Raw genomic sequence first — 18,124 nt, 5'->3', positions numbered from 1 at the left:
TGTGATATTACGTGAGTGACATGATCAGGTGTTGTACTATCATTATGAAGTGAAAATGGTGTGTGCAAACTGGAGGATTCCTCTTAATAATATTTACAATAAAAATGACAGAAATATAACAATTTAAAGATATTTATTTTAAAGTTGCACGTCCTGCTATCTTCCTTACATCCACTAAACAGCAAATATTTATATGGTTTATGTGTTATTTATATATAAATTAATTTATTACATTCATTTCCTGTCAGTGACTTTTGGATTTTCTTTTGAAATCCGTTCCCTTACACGCTCTTACCGTAATGTTCAGAATACGCAGTTCTACCAAAACAAAGAGGATGCTAGTTTGAGCAAAATTTTCCAAGTGAAGGCTGGCTTGACTCCTGTTACAAACTGGCTAAAAAAAACGGACTCCTTTACACAGCCCAGCAAAACTACAGTAATCCACCTGTCCGTTAAACTAGAGAGCGCACTTCACGTCTCGCGAGAGTTCGTCTCCCGCTTCCTGCGCTGCCGCTTGTGTTAATGGCAGAGTGAAAAGCAAAAAAAGAGTCATGAAGATTGTCACATGGAATATAAACGGAATAAGAGCTTTTAAAGACGGCATTAAGAAAGCGCTTGACTCGCTCGACGCTGATATCATCTGTGTCCAGGAAACTAAAGTCACGCGTAAGTATAAATAATCTCTGGAGCCGTTAAGACACACTAAGGTCAACGCGTGCTGTGAGATAACTAAGTTACTAGAGCCATTATTTCTCTGTTAGGAGATCTGCTGGATGAGAGGACTGCAGTAGTAGACGGTTATAACGCCTACTTCAGTTTCAGTAGAGGACGCAGTGGATATTCAGGTTAGTAAAGGGCTGATATATGCTATATGCTTGTTTACGTATACAGCAGCGTTTCAACCCATAGCCGTACTGTACAGCCTGTGATTCGAACAGATTTTGTTTTGCAGGTAGATTAATAAGAGGACATTAAAAAGTCCGTACATTGGAAAGGCCAAGTTTATTATAATATAATACAAAAAACAAAATGAGGGCTCACTTTCCAGGCATCCAAACACAGAGACTAAGCTGCAATGACATGCAGTCGGGTTTCCTTTTTTCTTTATGTCATTAAAACATGAATATACACTCCTAGTCAATGTGGAGCTGCTTTGGCTTAGGAGTATGTTTGATCTAATAACATTATTGGCAGCCATTAAGAAACAGAGATCTGTTGTGATTAATTATTTAGTCTTATTAAATCAGAAAAAAATGTAAACATTTCCAATAAATAGAGGTGTGAAGGGGTCTTTGTTCACATCTAGTAATTTGCATATCTGTGTCATATTTGTATGTAACAGAATATAGGGTTTAATTTTTTTGTGCAGTGTCCATTTGACATGTTTTTTCTTCTTCTTACTTTGCACCGATAAACTTGACAGGAGTTGCAACCTTCTGTAAAAACACTGCTACACCATTTGCTGCTGAAGAGGGACTCACGGGTCTCCTTACCAACCATGAAGAGGCTGTTGGTTTCTATGGTGACCAGAGTGAATTCTCCAGTGAGGAGTTGCAGTCGCTTGACAGTGAAGGAAGGGCTGTCATCACACAACACAAGTTTATGTAAGGTTTCAGGGTAAACCACAAGTCTGTGTTCAAACACCTTAAGGATTAATTTTCTCTTTGCCACTGGTTAATACAGTTGTGAGGTCTTAATGAAACATCTGTGGCATGCTGTGGTCAAAATACTACAAGGATCAAACAACATAGCTCCATTATTATGCTGTCTAAATAGCTGTGTTCAGAATAGCCTGTATCAGTGCATGAAAATGAGCCACAGCTCACTTTAATGTGAATAGATTGCAGAAGGGAGTGAGCAAGAAGAAGCTCTGTTTTTTAGCCTTTTTGGATTGCCTCTGCCTTTTGCCCAATGATTCCAGGTATGGGTGTTTTTTATTACTCACTGATTTCACTGCAAAAAATGAGTAGAAAGCTTTTGAAAATATTTAACAGTAAATACGTTAATATAACCATGCTGCCTTAAGTGAAAACTCTGTCATCAGTGAACATCATTTGATGTTGTTTTTTAAGTGGTTATGCATGTTTTAAAGTTCACATTTGTATAAATTTATGTTACTGTAGTTAAAAAATATATTAGCTAAAGCTTAAACAACTGTAAATTCCACTGTGTTATTTCTGCTTTACCTGAAACCAAACACTGTATATGGAATAAAAATAATAGTCCATTCATTATTATATGGGCATCTAGTATAGGAGGTGCAGTTGGGTGTAGTTTGGGACACAGTCAGTGCATTAGTGTCAGTCGTTGAAGGTAAAGAGAATTAGTAAGCATTGCATATCCTCGCTGTCCAAAATACAATCTCCATTTTTGTTGGTCAGTTTTTAATTTACCACATCATTTTAATACATCGGCTGTTCTTCACACTGTAAAACATTCACGATGAATGGAATTACTTGGAATAAAATCTTTTTATGTAGACTTTCATTAAAAGTTATGAAGGCTTTTTCTTTCTCCTATAAAGTTCCTATTTTGGAGATTTTCATTGGATGGCAACTGTGTGTCAGCAATGTATTGTACTTGAAGCAGTTTTTGACAGCCAAACACATTTTAATGCACAAATACTGTTTATTTGCTAAATTTGATTACTGATTGATGAATTAATCTTATGGGCGGCACGGTGACGCAGCAGCTAGAGTCGCAGTCACACAGCTCCAGGGGCCTGGAGGTTGTGGGTTCGATTCCCGCACCGGGTGACTGTCTGTGAGGAGTTGGTGTGTTCTCCCCGTGGGTGGGTCCTCCCACAGTCCAAAAACACACATTGGTAGGTGGATTGCCAACTAAAAAGTGTCCGCAGGTGTGAGTGTGTGAGCGAATGTGATTATGTGTGTCTGTGTTGCCCTGTGAAGGACTGGCGCCCCCTCCAGGGTGTATTCCTGCCTTGTGCCCAATGATTCCAGTTCAGGGTCACAGTGTGTCCAGAGCCTACCTAGTGGTTACAGATAATGAATGAATTAATCTTATACTAATATGCCTGTACAAACATTACGATGCACATAGTATTACTACGTTCACACAGCAGATAAAAGTGGCCCAAACCTGATCTGTTTCTTCATATGTGACACAGGCCTGTGAGGCTGTGTAAATCTGATTTGGTATTTGAATATGGCATTGAAATCAGATCTGTGGCAATGTGAGCATGTCTGAACCGCCCGATCGGAATTGATGTGACTTTTATGTCACTCCGTGGCCGTTGAGAATGATTTCTGGGCTTTGATCAAAGCATTTTTGTTCTGTAAAAAATATTGGGAAATGAAAACATGTTCAGACTGATCTTTTAAGACTGATATTAGATGTTTGTCACATTATATAGACAGTATGAACAGCTGAACACAAAAATCTAATTTGATCATGAAATCAGATTTGGGCCACTTTTACCTGCTGTGTGAATGTAACATTAGTCTTAAATGAAGTAAAATTACCTAGTGGTTTTGACTGATTGTCATTGAAAATTAGCTGTCTTTAGTAAATCTGAAATGTGTTAGTCTTGAATGTTTCCTGCAGGGGAGCAGAAGGGTTGGAGAAACTGACGGTCATAAATGTGTACTGCCCTCGTGCCGATCCAGAAAAACCAGAGCGGAAGCTCTTTAAATTGCAGTTTTACAGGCTTCTCCAAAGCAGAGCTGAAGCCATTGAGGGTCCTGGAAGGTGAGCTGAAACAACTTTATTAAACATTATTTTCATCCTCGCTGGTTTAGACTTTCTAGAATTTCATTATTTAAATTTGCACCGTCTGTGTGTGTCTGTATCTAGGCATGTGATAATTTTGGGGGATATCAACACATCTCATCGACCCATAGACCATTGTGACCCAGATGATGTGGTAAGTGTCAAGAGGTCGCCACACTTTTCAGCTGTAGATTTTATTTATTTCAGATAGGGGAACACAATACTGGTTTTCAGTTTTGATTCCAAACTGATAGGTCATTGTTGCCTTTAACCATAATTTTTTAGGGAACACATACCACTATGAGTAATAAAATATTATTAAACAAGATATTTGGTTCATTTTTTACTTCACAGGATAACTTTGAGGAAAACCCAGGAAGAATATGGCTGGACAGCTTTCTGTTTGGGTCAGCAGAAAATGGAAATTGTGAGAAGGCAGAAAGTTCTGAGACCTCACAGAATTGTGTGTCCGGTGGGAAGTTTGTCGATACATTCCGACATTTCCATCCAACTCGTGCCAATGCTTTTACATGCTGGTCTACTCTTACAGGTGCCAGGCAGACCAATTATGGTACACGAATAGACTACATCTTTGCCAGTCATTCGCTGGCAGAGAAAAGCTTACTTGGTGCAGATATCATGCCCGAGGTGGAGGGATCTGATCACTGCCCTGTGTGGGCACAGCTAAACTTTACCCTCATACCAAGTCACAGGTGTCCATCGCTCTGCACACGTTACATGCCTGAGTTTGCTGGCAGGCAGCAGAAACTGTCACGCTTTCTTGTAAAAGTTTCAGAACCACAAAACATTTCCAGAGATTCTCCAGATACGCTACCAGGTTCTCAAGAGGCTGGGGAGATTCGGGAGAATGTCAGTCCTGCAGCACCACGGATGAGTACTGGGAAAAAAAGACCTTCAGATGGACCTCCAGAATCCTCTAGTTTTAAAGGAAAAAGAAGCAACCGGGTTAAAACAACAAATAAACCTCAGGGCAGCCTCTTGGCCTTCTTTAAACCTAAACCAACCCCTGAAGAAAATCCAGTCAGTAACTTGAAGCCAAGCCCAAATCTGATTAATTGCACTGAGAGCAGCTTGAAGAGTGAAAGCTCAAAGCCTGTGATCCACAAACTTAAACCTAATTATGACATAGACAATTGTGTGACACATGATCTGAGTAAAGAGTGCCTCACAGAGGTGGAAGGGCAAACAGAGGATATTAGAACTAATATTGAACAACCAGGTGTTGAGGATGACATTCAGATCAAAGCCAAAAACTGTCCAGAGACAAAAGACTCTAAGAAAGAAACAACTCCTAACTTTTGGAAAGCAGTTTTGCATGGACCACCCCAGCCGCCACCATGTAAGGTACACAATGAGCCCTGTGTGCTGAGGACCGTGAAAAAAGCCGGACCTAATTTAGGTCGGCAGTTTTTTGTATGTGCTCGTCCTCAAGGACATGCATCTAATCCAGATGCTAGGTGCAACTTCTTTGCCTGGGTAGATAAAGCAAAATAGAAACACAGTATCCAGTGTTGCCAGTAGTATGTTGAATTTGTATTTCAGTGGTTTATTTTTTCCTGTAAAAATAAAGGATTACCTCAATTTATATGATTTAGCCTCTTGTAATTCAAAAATACTATTAATGCGAGTGATAGCCATCATTTAGACATGAGGTGTTAAAAATATTTATTGTGAGAGTTATTAGGGATGCACAAATGTGATTGGGAGGCAGTATTAATATTTTTTGTACATATCTGTTGTGGTGAAACGAAAACATTTATAAGTAAATTAATACATATGTATTTATTTAAAGATATGTATTAGAATTAAATGTTCCTGGATTAACATTAGGCAAGGCAAGTTTATTTATAGAGCATCTTTCATACAGAAGCAATTCAACGTGCTTTACAGAAAAAAACAGTTAAATTAAAAGCCAGAATAAAATAATAAAAGTCCAATAAAACTATTAAATAAAAAGAGTAAAATTATTATCAATTTAAAATTATACAATAAATGAAAAATAAAATGCTGTTACAGAAATAAAAGTGAAGAATATTTTAAACTCTATAAGCCTGCTCAAACAGGAATGTTTTTAAGTTTTGATTTAAAAGTGTCTAAAGTCAGGGCTCTTCTAATATTCTCAGTCAGCTGGTTCCATTTATGAGCGGGCGTAGTAGGTAAACGCTGCCTCTCCATGTTTAGTTTTGACCTGAAGCAGGACTAACTGACTAGTTCCTAAAGATCTGGGAGCTCTGCTCGGCTCATATCTCTGTAGCAGATCTGATAAATACGCTGGTCCTACCCCATTTAGACATTTATAGACCAGTAACAACACATTAAAGTCTATTCTGTAACAGACTGGTATCCAGTGTAATGATTTGAGGATTGGGGTGATGTGATCTCTTCTTTTGCTCCTAGTGAGAACTCTGGCAGCTGCATTTTGAATCAGCTGAAGCTGTTAAATGGTCTTTTTTGGAAGTCCAGCTAAGAGACCATTACAGTAATCAGTCCTGCTAGAAATAAAGGCACGGACAAGTTTCTCCAGGTCTGGTTTAGTCAGAAAATCTCTAATCTTACTGATGTTCTTAAGATGGTAAAATGCTGATCTAGTAACCGCTTTATTATGACTACTAAAACTGAGATCTGAGTCCATTAATACACCAGTTCTTTACATTTGAGGGCTCTTGAGTCCAGATACGTAGCCAATCTTTGTCTCTCATTGCTGTTCCCAAATAGCATAATCTCAGTTTTATCTTTATTCAGCTGCAGAAAGTTGTGTCCCATTCAGTTAGTGATGTGTTCAAGGGACTTGCTTAATGTGTCAACTGGACCAGAGTCGTTTGGGGACAATGTAAATCTGAGTATCATCTGCATAGCTGTGATAGGGCAGCCCATAGTCTTGTAGAATCTGCCCAAGAGGAAGCGTATATAAATTAAACAAAAGTGGACCAAGAATAGAGACCTGGGGGACACCACAGCTCACAGGCATGTTCTCTAAAATATTATTTTCTATTTCTACAAAGTAGTTCCTGCCTTCCAGGTAAGAAACAAACCACTTCAGGACTGTTCTGAAAGTCCAACCCAGTTTGCGAGTCTATCTGTAAGAATCTTATGGTCAATGGTGTCAAAGGCAGCACTAAGGCCAAGAAGTAATAGAAGCGATACCTTTCCAGCCTCTGTATTTAAGCAAATATTAATTACCTTGATTAGAGTAGTCTCGGTGCTGTGATTAGACTGGAATTTGTCTAGGCTACTGTTTACAGAGAAAGTTTTAAAAATAAAGTACAATTTACAAACTGCAGATGTTTTAGCACAGAGGAAAGGCAGGTGAGTTTTGCTCTCTGTAATACAGAAATGTTTTCAAGTAATAATTTTGTATTTCAGTAAAATCTGCATGGGTGGCACTGCAGGAAAACAGGTAGAGTTGCTGTCACACAGCTCCAGGGTTCTGGGGCACTGGGTTCATAGCCCTCCAAGGTGTATTCCTGCCATGCGCCCAGTGATTCAGGGTAGGCTTCAAACCCAACATGACTCTGAACAAAGGGTGGTCAGTGGAACTGAGAATGGACAGTGTAGAAACAAGGAGGAACTCAATGTTATGGCTGATTGGTGTATCTTACTAATTTCTGTTCATTTTATGGTATTTTTATTATATTATTACAATTAATAACAATTTACAGTAACATATTATATATATATATATATAAAATTTGTTTTGGAAGTATTTTCTAACAAATTGAAACTGGGTATCAGTTCTGGATGGTGAATGAGAATCATAGTATCAACACTTCACAGCATATAAGAAGAACATTTTCATACAAAAGCGCAGGATAATTTAAAATAACTGCTGTTTTCCCCAGGTTTTAGGAATTAAACGTGTTTTCTTTCCTTTGTTTCTGCATATAACGTCTTTGACATTAACTGGCTTTTGTTGTTACAAACTGCAGTAACGTTAGTCCTTCCGCCCGCCTCCAATGAATGTTCCTTTAAAACAGCACTCACTGTGGAGAAATCTTTCAAATCGCGTGCACAAAGACGTGTATGCCTTTTCAGCTGTTTTACGAAATTAGTTGTTCAAGTGGAATGTCTACAAGTATTCATTATGGAGAAGTAAGTGTTTTAGTAATCGCTTCAAAGTAATCAGCTGAATGTTTGTGTATGGAGTAAAATGGCGCTTCATTTGACAGGCCTGGCTAGCAAGCTACGGTTAACTGTATCTAACGTTAGGGGGAAAACAGCGGTTACTTTGGGTCAAAATGTGAAACAAATTAGTTCTTAAAAAATACCTTACCCAATTAACCACTAACTTTAGTTATTATGTTGGTAGCCAGGCTGAAATGTGTTGATAAAACTGCTGTTTTTGTTCGAATATTCTGTTCCACCTTAAACGGAAACGCAAACAGCTGTACAACTTAAGGTGGAACGGACAATTAGAACAAGTAGCTAACTTCGCCTTCATAACATTTTATTTAGTGGTTTCTAGACCAGTTCTCCCAATAGTAACTGTTACGGTGTAACGCAATAAAAATCTTATTTTTACGTTCACCTTATTGATATCTGACACTAGGTTATTTAACGTTAGTTTACTGCTTATTCTAACGTAGATAAAAATAAGGTCAGTTAGCTAGCTGCCAGCTTAGGGAAGGCGCCTTTCTGATATTTAAGCAGCTTAGCAAATTATATTGAATTACAGTATACAATATAGTAAATACTGTAAACTAGTATTAAGAAAATCTAAATTTTACCCAAAACGTCTGCAGAAACAGAATTTCTTTACTCTAATAATAATAATTTTATAATAAAGGGCCCATACCATACATTGTTGATGCATTGTATCAATTCCCTGTGGTCCACTTTCTACCGTTTTTGCCAATTTATGAATGTATAAAGAGAAGGAATCTGTTTCATACATCTCTATGTCACTTAGCTTTTAGCAGGCTGTTGTGCCTTTAACATTGACATGTCGTTGCTGTCCAATCAAAAATATGTATTTCCATTTTAGTCAACTTTTAGTTTACTATATCATTTGAACAGAGGAGCTGTCCTTTACCCTGAAACAATGACATGATAAATGGAACAATACAAATCCAAAACTGATTGTAATAAGATATTTTTATATTGACTTAAATAGAAATTTTATAAGGTTTTTTCCTTCTCTTGTAATTTTGCTATTTTGGAGATTAGTTTTTTGGAGTGGAGAGCGACAATATGCAAATGCTTTCTCTTCTTATTGCCTGCATGTATTGTTTGTGAACACACTCTCTATGCACATTGTTTTCCATCATCACACACAATAGTAGGGTCATATTTTATAGGCTAGGAATAGCAGTTTATGCTTCAAAAAACTCCTGGATCGAACTTGCTAATGTTTTAGTTGGGCTGTTTTTTCCAATAATGTTCAGACATCAACATCCTTGCTTTTTGTTTATAATGTTTGTCTTTCTTCTGTACACAGCGGAACAGGAGTTTACTACCAGGCAATGCCAGCAGTGGGACCTGATGGGAAAAATATAATGAAATTAATTCCAGTTCAGAAAGTCAATGGGAAGTTTGTTCAGACTCATGCACTTACTCCAAGGAATGACTACCAATCTCGAGTCTATTCTCAGCCTGCCCAAATACCCCCTCTGTATTTACAGCAAAACAAATTTCCGACACTTCAACCAACAGCAGGTGGACGTTTTATCTTAAAAACGGCACCAGAAAGCAGTATTTCAGTGAACTCTGTTAAAAGTCAACCCCAAGGAAGTAATGTCTTATTAGAAAACTCATCCAATCAAATATGTGCCCCAGTACTCACTCCAGTGCAGACACAAAGTTCATTGCAATTACCCATTCAGAACAACAGCAAAACAGTAACTTTGGTGAACGCTCCACAGCAGCATGTGAAAACTACAAAATCATTACTTGTTCAAAGTGGCCATTACCTTCAGATCCCTCCCAATGCTACAGTTAAGACTGTCCCTGCATCTGCACTCCCACAGTCTATCAAAAGCCAGATATATACTTCTTCAAATGCCCCATCTAACCCTGCAAACAGTTCAACAGTTGTGTATGTGTCTCCAGTCAACTCTTTGAAACTAGGTCCCAGTCAGCAGTTAACAGGCCTTTCAAAAGCAAATGAACTTCCTCAGAATCTCAGTCACAGTCAGTCCATAAATGCAGTGAAAAATGTGAATGCTTCTTCAGCATCTAGTCCCAAGGCTGATCAGGGAGTAACCACTCCAATAAAGTGGGTGGTCCAAGAAGGAACAGGAAATACTGCACCATGCCTCATACCAGTGAATTCACCCAGTATGACCACAGACATTTTAAAAGCAGTCAAGCAATTTGAAACAGTGAGACAAACGAACCAAGTCTCAACAGAAGCCACATCTATTCCTGCCACTCAAGGAAAGATTAATCCTGGCAAAGATAATGCCATTGTGATGTGCAATGGTAAAGTCTATTTTGTGGCTAAAAAAAATTCAGAGATTACCAAGGATGTGATTTCTGGAGTAGGAAGCAAAGTGCACCAGCCCTCTACTGCTGGGGCAGAGACATGTACTTCAAATACAGTTGTAAAGCAGAACCCCAAAAATGCTCCAGCCAGTAAAAAGCAAAATGAAATTATTGATCTGTGTGATGATGATGAAGAGAGCACTACTTGTGTTGCCACAAGTCCATTAACTGTACTTGGTGGAACTGCGGTTGAAAGTGATGAAGACTCTAATGTAATATTTGTGTCATACATTCCACCGAAATCGGAGACTGAGACCAGCAAGAAAGTAGCAGAGACAGCTGCACCAAAGAGCTGTGGGAGAGATACGGGCAGCCTTGAATGTCATGAAGGAAACATGGAGGAGAGCTGTGAAAGGACGAATACAAACAATCCTGTCATTTCCTCTAATGTCAGTGGACGTAACGATAACATAGCGGTTTGTGAAAGTGAGAACAGAGGTACTGTGTCACAGCTGTCTGAGGAAGTTCATATCCAAGGAACAGAAGTCACAGAAAGGGTACAGTATACCTCACATTTTTCTTAATCTAAAATGGGGAAAACAACGCTTGTTTCATGTATTTTTCCCTGCATTTGTTTTTAAGGCGGTCAGTGAGCACTAACTTTCAGTAAAGTTTGAATGACAAACACCTGTTTTCACCTTTGTGGTTAGTTGTTTTTACCTGGTGCATATCATGTCCAGTACTTTTATAATGATCGGTAAAGATCAACATATTTGTAGGTGTTAAAAAACTGGAGGGGAAATTCTTTGTTTACAGTACATGCGTGCCTCAATTCTGTAATTTTGTATATATTTTGTAAGATCAGCATTAATTATGATGTTGTATTAGGCTGTCAATTAAGACTTAACGTTACATCTGTGTAAGTGACTTTTCTTGTTCTTTCACAGTCAGTGGAGAAACCATCCTTGGAGAAGAGTGATTCAGAACTTAGAACAATGTTTGGGATTACTTCTGATCTAAGAGTATGCTTGCAAAGGCTTAATGATACTAAAGAGATGGATACACAAGCAGAGAAAAGGTCCATTAACAAACGCACTTTAGAGGGCATCCGCAAACTCATTCAGGGGTCACACATAGAGTTAAAAATCAAACAACTGATCCAGGCACAGGTGAGCTTAATTTTCATGCTGTTTAAATTTCCTCTTCACAGCTTTGTAGAATAATTAAGGTAAACCTGCAGATGGACTTTTAACTGTAGAGTTTATTATAGCTTTTTTCATAACATTTTCCCACTTCTCTAAATGCCTCATGCTGTTTAATTTTTATGATGTTTGATAAATTACACAATGGACAATGATTTATATTCAAAGTTACACACACTAGTACAATACTAATTGTACTCTTTGTGAAGACTAACATGAAACTGATTAATGTACTTTAAGTTTAGATGATGTATTACATATCCAAAATGTGAAGTCTATGATTACAATGAGTGAATTCTGCAACTTAAATGCCTTGGAGTTTTAAAGCTCTATCTGATATGATAAAGTTGAGATGATGGTGATCTAGAACTAGCCTTATCAGTCAACATCAGCACCTGATTAATTTTGTATATAGTATATTATGATGTGATTATAAAAGCATATAGTTAAAGATAATTATTTCCAACTTCTATTTACAACTAACCTGACTTAAAATCTGCTTCTTTGGTGTTTAGATACAAAATTTTAAGTTGTCCAGATCAGATGACAACTGACACAATGTTTCGAAATGAGCATATATAAAAATTTATAAGTGATGAAAGTACTAGCAGAAATACAATATGTAGAGGAAATAAAGCTTTGTTACTGGTCTCTGTCCTAAGGCCTTTGGTGTAAATCAGGAGTACACAACTCCAGTCCTGAAGGGCTGGTGTCCAGTAAAATTTGGTGATCCCCTGCTAAAATACACCCTAGCGATTAACAGAACAGTTGAAGCAGGTGAGTGAGCAGGAAATCACCCTCCAGGACAGGAGTTGTACATCCCTGGTATAAAGCAATGCATTGCTAAAATTGCTTAGATACAGAGCATGTTGCTTATTTAGTCTCTCTCTGTCTTCAGGTGCGTGATCCAATAGAAGATAATGGCCTAAAAGACAAAAAGAGAAAACGGCTGGAACAGGAGGTGCAGAAGACATGTTTGGAAACTCATTCTAAAGCTACAGTAAATTGTGAGGATGAGATGCAAAGTGCATCAATGGCTGCCTGTATTGATAGTCATCTACGGTGTTGTCCAGAACTAGAGGAAGAAACTCCACACAACAGTACTTCTGCTAAAGTGGCAAAACAGTCCATTGAGCCACCCTGTTCCTCCTCTCTTTCACAAACCAGTCCTATACAAACTCAAACAACAAAGAGTCCTCCAATGTGTGCTTCTGTGTCACGGAAGACCCCAGCACGACAAAGCAAAGGTACTGGGAGACTTTGCACGGCATGTCCATGTGGAACTAAAGTTGGCGCAATTGCATCACACTCATCTTCTAAACATCAAAACAATACCAGTTCTGCTGAGACTGTTTGCCCTAAGTCAGCTGATGATATAAAAGAGACAAATAGAGATTGTAATACAGTAATATCTAATACAATACTGGAAAATTCAGTTTCAAGCCTAAATACAAGTAAATATATATCTGAAAAATCTGGGAACAAATGTCTGGTACACGTCAGCCAATCACATTTGGAACCTGGCTCATCGGAAAAGGACATTTGTTTGGTAAGGGAGCAAGATGGTGTCTGTCAATCAGACTCGAGTTCAGAAGAAAAAACATGCAGCCCCTGTTCAAGGGACAATAAACAAGGGAACACTTGTGAAGAAGTTGTAGTTGGCCATGTAGACGTAACCATCAATGAATCAGACGAGCCAAAAGAAGAAGAGGGGAAGGCATCTTCTGTAGGTGAAATATTTGGGGTGAGTGAAAACTTACTCAGTGACCTTTGCTCCTCTGTAATGCTGGACCCTGAGGAAATAAAGCGACGAGAGAGAATTAGACGCCTCAAAGACCTCCTAAAGGAGAAGGAAGCAGCTCTGGAGAAGCTGAGACAGAGCATGTGACAGAAACCTCCAAACTTATGAATTTATTGTCAGAGGGGCAGCCTTTGTGTTGTGGGATGGAAAACCAGGGAAACAAATAAGCAGTTACCCTGTAATAAAAAATAACATATAACATCTTGTGACTCTTAACTACAGAAAAAAAATATTTTTGTAAGTTGTGTATATTTACAAGTTTTGTTTTTGTTTTGTTTTTTTTATTTCCGGGGCTAATTACTTTACAAACGGTATTTCATGTTTGTCATTTGTTGTTGTTGTAGTGTCATTCAGTATATTTAAGAAATGTTAGGTTCTTTACTCAGTTGTGATCTTTGAAGCAATTGTTGACTGAGACAATATAAAATATTTGTTAAAAAAAAAAAAACAGGTTATTGTCCTCTGTTTCATTTTTCTAAATTGTTTTGAGAAATGCTGCTTTTTTTGTTTGTTGGTTTGTTTCTGTGATTTAATCATTAGTTTTGCAGAAGTCTGTGCAAAGAAAAATTGAGATTTGTTTCTAAAAGCATTTTATATGCTGAAATTGTAAAAAAAACTGTGAATACTGTAATTCTGAACTGTGGAGTTAAACTCTTTTTCAAGTTTTTTTTTTTTTTTTTTTTCTGGGAGGGATTGAAATCATGGCTCATTAACCTGTTGGAGCTATGTTGAGCAAGATCCCTCCCCAAACACGGTAATGTTATGCGTACCTTGCAGCCATTTGATTTTGTTGGGATTTCTCTCATGCTGTGCACCTTGCTTAAGCAGAGTAGGAATGGCGCTTCAATGCCAAACTTGAGGTTTCATGACTTATTACGTGTACTTCATTTATAACCAGTCTCTATTTTTAGAGCCATGGGTGAAAGCCTACAAAAGCACAAACACATACAGGTATTTCACTGCTGACTGGGTACTGGAGCCTGAACAATTGCTCTGAAAACAAAATGTTTTTTTTTTCTTTTCAGTGAATTACACTGCATTGGCTCCCTTTTTACTTTCTTTTCACCCTCTTTTCTTTTGTTTCCTACATTAAATTATATGGTAATTACATTCTGTGAACTGAGGTGCCTGATTGTAACTGCTGGATTGTTAGACTAGGGTGAAGGACTCAAACAGAAAGTCAACTTCAGCTCTCATTTTTGTGGTGTTTAGCAGCATCATTATAATTCCGTTACAGACCGAAAAGAATGTGTTTCATTTTTTGGCAGGTCAGTGTCCTCTGGCTCTGTCTCAGGCTTTGAATTGGATTCTGAATCTGGCAGCTCAAATGTATAACTGTATAAGTCCAGTAAAGCCCAATAAAGGTTTGTAGTGATTTTGACACGTGAGAAACTCCCTGCAATTGCGAGTGGTTTTATCCCTTTCACAATTTTGAAACTGAATGTTAATAATACACTAGAAGCCTTTAAGACTCAAAAAACTGAAGAGAGAGAGAAAAAAAAGAACTAAAGTGTGACTCGAAAACAATGACCCAAGAATCAAAAGGAGGTCTTAGAATGTCACTATAGGCACTATAGAGCCAAGACAAAAAAACTTAAACATGGTTGGTTTTATTGGAATGGCAGTAAGAGAAAAAGACTGAACCAAGAATCTGACCACCTTACGCTAAACAGTTAAGATGATGAGAGAACCCCAAAACTGTTCATCACTCATGATGCCAAAATTGGACATTTTCAGTGGAATCTCTTGAAAAGTTGTTTTGTGTAAGGACAGGGTACTTCCAGATTATTTTAATAACCCAGCCAAATTTAAATAACATTTTGTGAAGTGAAAAATGTAAAATACATATTTATTACTGCTTTACGCAGACTTTAATAAATGAGAAATGTACCACTATGAATAATCACCCATATGTTTCAGTTTAGACGACTGCATGTTGAAATAGTAAAAATAAAAAAAACATTTCCATTGGCTCATACTCGGATTCTCAGATGATAACACCCAGCTCTTTTTTTATTTTGTAAACTTTAATTACTCAGATTGCAACAGTTGTTTATGGAGTAATATTGGGTACATACTTTACAATTCCTGTTACTTTTAAAGAACACAATTTGACTCCATAGAGTTGTAATATGTTATTGGTGTTAAGTGAAGGTATTTCATTGTTTGTTGTATTTCTGAGGTTTGTCTAAAGGTGCTTTCACACATGCCTTGTTTAATCTGGACCTTTGGACTTTTCAGTTTGGTTCAAGCCAAAATAGCATGTGTGAAAGGTTCCTTGCACCACGGCCCAGACCAAAGGACCAAAATGTGGTCAGACTAAACGAGTTGGTCTCTACAAAAGACAGATGGATGCAGCCTTGGGATTTACTCGCTGCCTTACTTCTATTAAAAAGTTAAAAAAAAAACATAACTTTTAACTGTACATTCATTGCCATGACCTAATTTAACTGTACATTCATTACCATGACCTAATTTAACTGTACATTCATTACCATGCTGCCTTAATTAAAACAGTGTCATCAGTGAACATATAAAACATGAGGAGTTGGACACATGAGGAACAAAAAATATATCACCTCTCCAGTCTCACATCTTGGTTTTCTAGTTACATAAACATAATAAAAGCTGAAAATGTAAACAAATATAATATGTACTGTGTTACTTCTGCTCTATCCCAAACCACACACTATCACATTACATAAAGTATAAAAAAAATCTGTATTAAAAGTGCACTTAGTATTAATGTAAAGTACAGTTGGAATTTGTTGGGACACTGTTAATTAGCCAGTGCTACCTAGCTACCCACATATTTACTTAACTATTTGGGTGACAAAGTGGTGCAACTAATAGTGTCGCTGTTACACTCCAGGGTCCTGGGGTTGTGGGTTTGATCCCCATTCTGGGTGACCGCAAGGAGTTTGGTGTGTTCTCTCTGTGTCCGTGTGGGTTTCCTCCGGGTGCTCCAGTTTCCACCCAAGGTCCAAAAACACATATTGGTAGGTGGATTGGCTATTCAAGTGTCCATGTTTGTGAATATGTGTCGCCATATGAAAAACTAATGTCCCCTCCAGGGTGAGTTCCTGTCTTGTGCCCACTGATTCCTGCTGGGCTTCTGGCCCACTGCTACTGTTCTTGAAGAATGGGGGTTATAGCAGGGAGTTTGAGGGCCATAGGAACAGTGCCAGAAGTGAGAGAAAAATTAATGATGTGAAAACTGATAGCTTTTCAACAGGAGGTTTGTGAAAAATGTCACCGTGAGCAGGATTCGACTGAACAGGGGAGAACTGTTGATAGATTTTACAGATCTTTTCATTAATAGAACCTAAGGGAGGCCTCACACTGATCAGGGTTACAGGGAGGAGTTGAAGTTGGGGGCTGAAAAAGTTTGTAAATAGTAGAAGATAGAGTGTTTTGGCCCTGTTTCCAGGACCATGTATGACAGAAGCAATATAGTTTTAATGGGCAGTATTTATGGCTGCTCTATAATTAAAAAAGTAGTCTGAATAGTCTAAATAGTAAAATTGCTCAAGGCGCCGGCCCTTGGTTTTCATGCAGTGCAGGAGTAAACCATGGAGAAGTATGACCTGAAGGAACCCGTCTAGACTTAAGAGGGGCAGCCGGTTCAAACAAATGTGAAATTATACTATTACAGACAGAAAGTATGGTATCAGGGAAGGAAAGGTCTGAAACAGTTGAAAGGGAGGAACACAGCAGGCGTTCGGCGAAGATAAGTGGATCAATAACTTTAACATTGCGATAAGAAACGAAAGGTTTCGCGGAAGCTGACCAAGAGGCCGGAATGTTGTTTGGAATATCATTCATAGTATATTCTTGTTTTTCAAAAGAAGCAGAATTAATTAATCATTGACTTTGAGGATGGCATTTTTACTTGTTTACATTTAATCTTGACAATTATTTGTAGACATGTTGTAAAGTATGATTTTACTTCACTGAGCTTCATGCTCAGATTAAATATAGATGTCATTCTGTTTTATGGGAAGACGCAGGAGGTAGATAGCAACTGTCTGTGACACAAAATAACTAATAAAGATACGGTTCTCAGATATTTCTCTGGAGAAAGTTCTAATAACTTTAGCGTCGGTATAGCCGGCAGGGGTCGCTCTTTCTTACTCAATATTCCCCACTTCTGTTCACGTTTTTATTTATTTATTTATTTATTTATTTATTTAAAGGCATTATTTCAGGTAATATAGCTAGTTTAAAAACGTGCCACAGAGCTTTTCTAATTGCTCAAATTTGGAAAGATGGGTGGACTAACATGTCAGATAAAGAAAAAACAACAGCTGTAAAGGTTTGTAAATCTTTGTAAAGGTTTATATCCTATACATATTTATTTTACCATTTTTTATGTTGTTTTACTGCTTTGCTGAATTTGCATTACTGAGTGTATTTTAGAGGTTTGTATTCCATTGTTAACTTAACTGAGTTTAAATTCCATTAAATTAACCAGTCATAATTTTATACTATAGCTTTCTGGACTGAATGAGTTAATTTTATTCTCATTGGGTTTCTTTCCATGCCCTTTATTAAAATTAAGCAATTCAAACAGCTTCTGCAAAGGAATGGAAGCCCCCCATTTAGTGGATGTCTCAAAGCGCGAACAGCTGGGGGTAGGAACTATGAAAAGACAGAAAACCTCAGCAGTGTCCTCACACACCAAACAAAACAAAACATAATAACTTACAGAAATACACACTACAAAACTAAACCACACAACAAAAAGTAAAAACTAAATATTTTGCTTTGGGGCACAGCCGCTTGACCAGGGCCAACAGTGCCGCCACATACTAAATTTGTATAGATTCTCAGGTATTTGTTTCCAACAGACATGAGATGAAATCATAGCTTGCTATCTCCAGGTCAGTCTGTCTCTGCGCCAAAGATCTGCTGATGCTCAACGCATGACTGACCTCTAGCTTTAAACCTG

At 37.8% G+C, this 18,124-nt stretch overlaps 2 protein-coding genes across 4 annotated transcripts; both read left to right on the top strand.

The window, feature by feature from the left end:
* The first annotated feature begins 451 nt into the window (after window positions 1-451).
* On the top strand, window positions 452-5,347 carry apex2 (APEX nuclease (apurinic/apyrimidinic endonuclease) 2). Its single transcript, XM_066643143.1, has 6 exons — window positions 452-666; window positions 762-845; window positions 1,424-1,604; window positions 3,565-3,708; window positions 3,814-3,883; window positions 4,084-5,347. The coding sequence occupies exons 1-6, from the start codon at window positions 552-554 to the stop codon at window positions 5,242-5,244; spliced, it is 1,755 nt and encodes a 584-aa protein (XP_066499240.1). The 5' UTR covers window positions 452-551; the 3' UTR covers window positions 5,245-5,347.
* A 2,196-nt stretch (window positions 5,348-7,543) lies between these two features.
* Window positions 7,544-14,375, top strand: lrif1 (ligand dependent nuclear receptor interacting factor 1). Of its 3 annotated transcripts, none has more exons than XM_066644624.1 (5): window positions 7,544-7,839; window positions 9,185-10,727; window positions 11,118-11,339; window positions 12,035-12,149; window positions 12,271-12,408. In XM_066644624.1, exons 1-5 carry the CDS (start codon window positions 7,832-7,834, stop codon window positions 12,276-12,278), a joined length of 1,896 nt encoding a protein of 631 aa, XP_066500721.1. In that variant the 5' UTR covers window positions 7,544-7,831; the 3' UTR covers window positions 12,279-12,408. The 3 variants fall into 3 exon arrangements, with proteins under 3 accessions (XP_066500721.1, XP_066500719.1, XP_066500720.1); XM_066644622.1 differs by having other exon boundaries at window positions 7,557-7,839; window positions 12,254-14,375; XM_066644623.1 differs by lacking the exon at window positions 12,035-12,149 and having other exon boundaries at window positions 7,562-7,839; window positions 12,271-14,375.
* Window positions 14,376-18,124: the final 3,749 nt, after the last annotated feature.

This window comes from Hoplias malabaricus, chromosome 14 (genome assembly GCF_029633855.1).
Source record: "Hoplias malabaricus isolate fHopMal1 chromosome 14, fHopMal1.hap1, whole genome shotgun sequence".
NCBI lineage: Eukaryota > Metazoa > Chordata > Actinopteri > Characiformes > Erythrinidae > Hoplias > Hoplias malabaricus.
The sequence above is the reverse complement of the archived record's forward strand: the minus strand, read 5'-3'. Positions and strand labels throughout refer to the sequence as shown.

What these genes read in the sequence shown, in the direction of transcription:
- lrif1 (XM_066644622.1), top strand. An exon ending in AACAACTGATCCAGGCACAG is followed by an intron (nt 11,340 to 12,034) that starts GTGAGCTTAATT and finishes CTCTGTCCTAAG; the next exon opens with GCCTTTGGTGTAAATCAGGA. An exon ending in TAACAGAACAGTTGAAGCAG is followed by an intron (nt 12,150 to 12,253) that starts GTGAGTGAGCAG and finishes TTGCTTATTTAG; the next exon opens with TCTCTCTCTGTCTTCAGGTG.
- apex2 (XM_066643143.1), top strand. Translation starts at nt 552, where the DNA reads ATGAAGATTGTCACATGGAATATAAACGGAATAAGAGCTTTTAAAGAC. An exon ending in CCAGGAAACTAAAGTCACGC is followed by an intron (nt 667 to 761) that starts GTAAGTATAAAT and finishes TTTCTCTGTTAG; the next exon opens with GAGATCTGCTGGATGAGAGG. An exon ending in ATCACACAACACAAGTTTAT is followed by an intron (nt 1,605 to 3,564) that starts GTAAGGTTTCAG and finishes TGTTTCCTGCAG; the next exon opens with GGGAGCAGAAGGGTTGGAGA.